We start from the raw sequence: 7286 nt of genomic DNA on the forward strand, positions 1-7286 counted from the left end.
ATATGCATGCCTCGAACAGTTTGTTCTATGGTCCAAGTGTTCAAGGACATATATTTGGACAGCTTGTTTGGAGCTTGTGGCTAATAATCCATTGCTCTGTCGACTTTGTAATGCTTGGAAAATGTCCAAGCAATTCCAAGATTTTATGAGGGATGCAGCCAGTTAGTCAAGCTTGTTAATTATAAGGTTCTTCCCGTCATTGTTTATTGTAGTTGGTTATTGTGTTCTCTATTCTAGCAAAATTTTGGCCATGTGGTTGTACCCTTTCTGCTAGAAACATGGTCAGCAACTCTAGTATTTTTTTACACAAGAAGTATATGCAGTTGAAAGTTCTACAGCAAAGCCTGGATGTCAACTCTAGTATTTTTTTACACAAGAAGTATATGCAGTTGAAAGTTCTACAGCAAAGCCTGGATGTCAACAAAGATGTGGCAATCTTGTAGTGGCAGCCACGCTTACAATCAACAATCCAATCAACAATCCAGTAATTACAGATTGCCCTGATACAAGTAATGGTCAAGAGGTGGCCTTACCCGGCCCTTTTACTTTCTCAGGCACTGGAAATCGATTTACAACCATGGGATGCGACGATCTTGCTTTGATATCCCGACAAGGGTTATCTATTGGAGGGTGCATTCATTGTAGATTTTGTTTGTTCTAATGATATCTGTCGATGGAGATTGAAGTTTAGCAAACCATTTTGTACCGGCAATGGAAGAGAATCGTATATTAGATATTCTTGACATGCGGACTATGAATGAAGGCGTGAAAGACGGTAACATAGCATTTGCGAACCTCGCACGTAGATGTTTGAACGTGTGTGGGAGGAGAAGGCCTACAATGAATTAAGTCGCAGTAGAGTTGGATAGTATTAGAATGTCACATGGATCAACTACTGCTTAAAATCACCCCAACAGGTTACATGTCCAATAACAGAGCTAATGACTCTTCAGACCTTGCTCCAAGTTGAATAAGCTTTTCTGAAAACAAGATTCTTACAATTGATTCAAGATTTATTATTTATATTAAAAGGCAGTAATGCCAAAATGCAAAAGGGAAGTGTATGCTCCCTCCCTCTTCCTGATTTTGGTGAATTAAAGCACAAATTAGTTGCTGTATTACTTTGCTTGTTTCTAAAATAAACATTTCAACGTACAACTAACTTATGTTTTAGGGTTAATTATCTAACTCATCGTTGAAGTGGACAAATGGTATCAACTTCATCACTGATCTCCGCGGGATCTCAAGTTGCTCACTAAACTCGCTTAATGGTATCAAACTCATCACTGCCGTTAAAAAAAGTAACGGATGTTAGCCGAAAAGACAGATTGGCGGTTGACGTGGCACATTAATAAAAAAGACCGAAGAAAAACAAACGAAAGAAAATAAAAAAAGTAGAAAATAGAAATGTCACATAATTTGAAGTTTATATAGAAATAAAGTATGTAAAATTTTTATTAAATTAATTTTAGGATATAATTATCTAAATAAACGTATCGAACTAACTTTTAATATATAATTAACTAAACAATTAAGATTAACTTTTATGTTTTTTATTAGATTATAATTATTTTTGAATAATATTGAAATGTTTTCTCTTTTAATAAATTTTAATTATGTGAATTTTGGCAAAAAAATAATTAAAATTTATTAAAAGAGAAAACATTTCAATATTATTCAAAAATAATTATAATCTAATAAAAAACATAAAAGTTAATCTTAATTGTTTAGTTAATTATATATTAAAATTTAGTTCGCTACGTTTATTTAGATAATTATATCCTAAAATCAATTTATTAAAAAGTTTGCATACTTTATTTTCATATATATAGACTTTAAATTACGTGGCATTTCTATTTTCTACTTTTTTTTATTTTCTTTCATTTGTTTTTCTTCAGTCTTTTTTATTAACGTGCCACGTCAACCGCCAATCTGTCACTCCGTCTAACCTCCGTTATTTTTTTTAACGGCAGTGATGAGTTTGATACCATTAAGCGAGTTTAGTGAGTAATTTGAGACCCCGTGGAGATCAATGATGAAGTTGATACCATTTGTCCACTTCAGTGATGAGTTTGATAATTAACCCTTATGTTTTATTGGAATGTCAAACAAGAATTCCTCCATCTTTGAAGTTTTCCAATGCATCTTTTCAGAGCATAGATCCTGCCAATGATCAAAGAGGATGCATGTATGCATTAATTGTAGATCAGCATTGGTATGGGAACTGGAGATACCTACAGTGTGCAGAGTATGAAACGAGTTCCTGCTATGCTGGACCGGGGACCAACCGGTTCTTGTCAAAGTCAATCCTTTGGAGTGGCTAATCCCTCCGTGAGTAGCTCCATCTGTGGACTGAACACTTTTTGTACGGATCAAAGCTTGTGCTCTTGTTGGGAAGGTTTTGAGGGAAATCTTACTTGTTGCTGTTCAAACATAATATGTTCATGGTAAGCCTCCTAGGCTTCTCCCAACACCTTGAAATTTGGGGAGAATTGATCACTTAACATGGTATCAGAGTTCATGTTCACGGGAGACTCAACACTTTGAGGTTCCGTAGATTACTCTTTCAGGATGTGCCAACTAATTGCAATGCACTGGTACCGGGCTTTATGTAGTTGACAACCAAATTGTTTACTTTAAAGCAGCTGGAGAAGGCAACTGACCATTATAATGTCGTTTGAATCCTTGGACAAGGTACTGTCTATAAAGGAATGTTGGCAAATGGAAAAATTGTAGCAGTGAACAAGTCCAGAATAGAAGAAGGTTGTAATTTTATCAGCACATAGATGCTTGAACATGAATGGGAGAGAAAGGCCTAGAATGAAACAAGTAGCAGCGGAGCTGGACAAGACAATGAAGATGCTGAATATTCTTTAACTCGACTCAATGATGCTTGGGACCTGACTTCTATGATTCTACCTCTTTCAGCTCCTCTGCAGCTATCAGTCGATTTCTAATTGCCGAGTTCGTTTGGTAGAAAAATAAAAATGCTATCGCCCAGGATCGAACTGGGGACCTTTTGCGTGTAAAGCAAACGTGATAACCACTACACCACGACAGCAAGTTATGACCTCGTACGCTAATTTCTAAACATCCTTATACTGATTCAGTACATAAACGACATGTTTTACATGTAACGAAAACGACCACTTTCCTGGCTTATATGGCTAAAAACTAAAAAAAGAAATTACATTTCTTCCTATGTTTTTATGAAATTATATGGCTTTGCCTATGTTTCTTCCTAGATCAACTTACAAAAAGTTACTCTTTATAAACTTCTTGCGTTATTAATGTTTTTAAGAAACAAAAAAAGGAAAATGTTAAATGTGCAAAGCACCTGTGAGTAGCATGATATTCAGCCATTCAGGCAACTACCAATCTCCCACTAAGCTTCCATGATAATATATTACTCCCTCCGTCCCCCTGAGTTGTATACATTGGGGGACGGGGACGCGGCACGGATTTTAATGCTCCTGTAAAATGTAGTTGTGTAATTTATTTTTGAAATTTTCTTTTTCTGAATTAACGTTTGGATGTTATATTTTTATTCAGAAAAAGAAAATCTCAAAAATAAGTTACGGAACTATATTTTATAAGAGCATTGAAATGCGTGTCGAACAGTTAAAAAGAAACGTATACAATTAAATGGGACAGAGGGAGTATCAGTATTAATAAATTGATATTCTCAATTTATCAGCGTGGCGCTTATTAATTTGGTTTTATTTCATATATCTTTTGGGCAGAAGTACGAGGTCGGGTCATAATACAAGAGAGGTTACCAGTGTATCTCCGAAAATTTATTTTATAAAATAAATTGTATGTTAACAAAATTTCATATTTAAAAAATAATATTCATAACTATATCTTTAAGATATATCTAATAATTTTTATTTTCAGATAAATAAAAACTGAAATATTATAATCACTAAAATATCAATCTTGGGAAAATAATTTTGGATACCTAAACTATCTTTTAATTTTATTGAATTTCTAAATTTAAAATTATGAAAAAAGACAAATCGAAGATTCCACAATTTTATCTATGAGATGGGCCTACATCTTGTCTTGATAGAAAGACACTAATCAAGTAATCAGCCAGTAGATGACAACACAATAATGTCTTCTACTGTTCTACATGAGTAATTAAAAATCATGTTTCCTAAGCGTCCTGATTAATCAATCCCCCTTGCACTTGTTCAGTGTATTTTACACAAATTCCAAACGTAATCATTTTGTGGATCAACTTGAAAAAGTAATTATGGGCTTTTTATTGATCATATGAGAAGTTTCTTTTAAACCTCGCTAAATTAAAACTAATTCAATATCAGTGTTAACCAAATTCCGACCGACTTAAAAATAAAAAATTTGTTGAGTTTGGTGACTGTGGGTATCTTTAAAAAAACAAATATATTATTATTAATATCAAAGTTTATGAGATCCGTATTCGTGAATGGTTGTTTTTTACATTCCAAAAACGACAGTTGACATGTGTTAGAAAATGGAAAGTTTAAAGCATATTTTTTAATATGTTCTTGATGTAATTTCCGGGACATTTTCTTAGTGAAATCCATTGAGAAATAGAGTTGAATACAGTGGCTTGAAAGAGCTTGAAATGAGAATGTGATTCATTGAATCTGGACAAATGAATCTGGTCAGTATCTCCAACAGATACAGATTCATTGAACCTGGACAAATGAATCTGGTCACTATATCTGACAGATACAGATTCATTGAACCTGGACAAATGAATCTGGTCAGTATATCTGACAGATACAGATTCATTGAACCTGGACAAATGAATCTGGTCAGAATGTCTGACAGATACAGATTCATTGAACCTGGACAAATGAATCTGGTCAGAATGTCTGACAGATACAGATTCATTGAACCTGGATAGATGAATCTGGACAGTGTGTTGGTGGCTTGGTCTCACTATAAATAATGAGCCTCGACACTTGAGTTGGAGCACGGGAAAAACACAAACACCATTCTCATTATTCTCTCTTACACTCTCACCATCTACTCCGATATATACACATATACATACTGTTCTCGGGCGAACTGAGGTGTTGATCGCTGTTGATCGTACTCGTGTCTGTGAGCGGTTCGGTCTGTGCTGTTTTATCCTGGGAGCGATATTGCGACTACCCATCACAGCGTAGTGGGGCAATAATCACTTCAAGAACAGTCTAGTCTTCATCGAAGGGCTAGGCGACTCAGCTGTTCTGTATACTAATTCTAGCGACGGTGTAAGGTGCGCCTTTCTCTTCTTTTCTTGTAATTTATCAGTCACTGATTATTGTATATACGATCTTCGTGCATGCTATATTGTTGTGGTTTCGTTGGCCTACACTTGTTTATATAATATAACTGCTCTATACATTGTTGCTGTGATTTTCACTGTGACTCCCAACAATCTTGAAGTGATTAGCTGTTATATTGTGTAGTAAGCAAGATGGTTAATGAGATTGCGGATTCTGTTGTTGGTGGTGGTGCTGGTTCTGGGTCTGGTGTTACTAGTAACATCGATTGGACTACGTATCGTTTTCCACAGCCCATTGATTTATCAGGTATTCCTGATAAATTCGGTGGGGGAGTTTCTTTTTCTCGCTGGCAGAAAAAGATGAAACTGTGGCTTACGGTTAAGGGTCTATGGCCGGTGTTGCAGTATGAGAAACCAGTTGTGGTACAGGAAAAGGCTGAAACCCTTAAGGCCTATGCTATGTGGGAGGAAAAGGATGGGGTGGCTAGGGCTGCTATTCTAGCAGCCTTAACGAACACTCTGTTCGATGTTTACTCATCTGACTCCTACACTGCTAAGACCTTGTGGGAGAAACTTGATCAGACACACAATACTGACTCGCAAGGGTTGGAAAAGTATTCTGTGGCTAAGTTCCTGGACTTCAAACTGGTGGATACAAAATCCATGACTGAGCAGGTGCATGAGTTTGAGACGTTCGTGCATGCTATATTGTTGTGGTTTCGTTGGCCTACTCTTGTTTATATAATATAACTGCTCTATACATTGTTGCTGTGATTTTCACTGTGACTCCCAACAATCTTGAAGGAGTCCGGAATGGACCTTCCTGAAAAGTTTTTGGTTATGTCTGTGATTGAAAAACTCCCTAAGTCTTGGGAAGAGTTTGCACTCTCCCTGAAAAGGCAGAAGGGAGAGATCACTTGGACTAGCCTGATGCTGGATATCTCTGTGCAGGAGCAGCACAAGTCCAAACAGGGACATGTGATGCCAACTGAATCTGGTAGCTCGAAGGTCAATGTAGTGACTGTGGGACAGAAAAGAAAGTCTGTCGCTAAGAAGGTGAACACTAAGCCCAAAACTGACAAGGGCAAGGCTAAGAAATCAAAGGCCAACAAACCATGTTGGTCTTGTGGACAGGTTGGTCATTGGAGTAAGGACTGTCCTGTAAAGAAAGCAAAGAAAGCTGAGGTGGTAGCACAAGCAAATACTGTGCTTGGAACCACTGATGGGCCTGTGCTTAACATGGTTGTTGGTGAGGCTGTTGCTTCTGAAACCAATGACGGGTATGTTAAGTACAACCCTGAACTATTTTCCACTTATCTGTCTAATGAGTGGTTGATTGATACGGGAGCTAATGTGCACATTTGTGCTGATATTACTCTGTTTGTATCTTATCAACAGGCTCATGGGATGACAGTGACGATGGGGAATGCTAGTGCGGCTCAAGTTCGTGGAATAGGAAACGTGGACCTGAAGTTTGCTTCAGGGCGTGTTCTATCCCTTACTAGAGTGCATCATGTTCCCGAGATTCGTAGAAATATTATTAGTGGAAGTTGTTTAGTTAAAAATGGCTTTGAACTTTCTTTAAAGTGTAATAAAGTAGTTATTACTCAGACTGGTGTGTTTTTTGGCAAGGGCTACTTGTCAGACGGCTTGTTTTTAATAAATGTGGAGCCTGTTTTAGGCGGTTTTATTAATGATATTGCTTCTCCTTCTGTTAATAATATTGAATCATCCGATTTGTGGCACTCTAGGCTTGGTCATTTAAATTTTGGTGCTCTAAAGAATATGATGAACTTAGAGTTGATTCCAAAGCATGCCATTGATAAGAAAACTAAATGTCAAGTATGTGTGACAGCTAAACTAACAAGGAAACCTTTTCATAGTGTGGTTAGGGATTCTGACTTGTTAGATTTAGTGCACTCGGACATATGTGAATTTGGTGGTGTGTTGACTAAGGAACACTGTAGATATTTCATTACCTTTATAGATGATTGTAGTAGATATTGTTATGTTTATTTTCTTA

The 7286-nt window shown here is 36.5% G+C and overlaps 1 protein-coding gene and 1 non-coding gene across 2 annotated transcripts; one reads left to right on the forward strand and one right to left on the reverse strand.

Annotated features, from left to right (window-relative positions):
- Positions 1-2988: 2988 nt before the first annotated feature.
- TRNAV-UAC (transfer RNA valine (anticodon UAC)) lies at positions 2989-3061 on the reverse strand. The gene has a single exon. It is a non-coding gene; the product is annotated as a tRNA-Val (tRNA).
- Positions 3062-4518: 1457 nt separating this feature from the next.
- LOC135152925 (uncharacterized) lies at positions 4519-6028 on the forward strand. Its single transcript, XM_064094232.1, has 2 exons — positions 4519-5254; positions 5448-6028. Exon 2 carries the CDS (start codon positions 5456-5458, stop codon positions 6011-6013), a length of 558 nt encoding a protein of 185 aa, XP_063950302.1. The 5' UTR covers positions 4519-5254; positions 5448-5455; the 3' UTR covers positions 6014-6028.
- Positions 6029-7286: the final 1258 nt, after the last annotated feature.

The sequence above is a fragment of the Daucus carota genome, chromosome 5 (assembly GCF_001625215.2).
Source record: "Daucus carota subsp. sativus chromosome 5, DH1 v3.0, whole genome shotgun sequence".
Lineage (NCBI taxonomy): Eukaryota > Viridiplantae > Streptophyta > Magnoliopsida > Apiales > Apiaceae > Daucus > Daucus carota.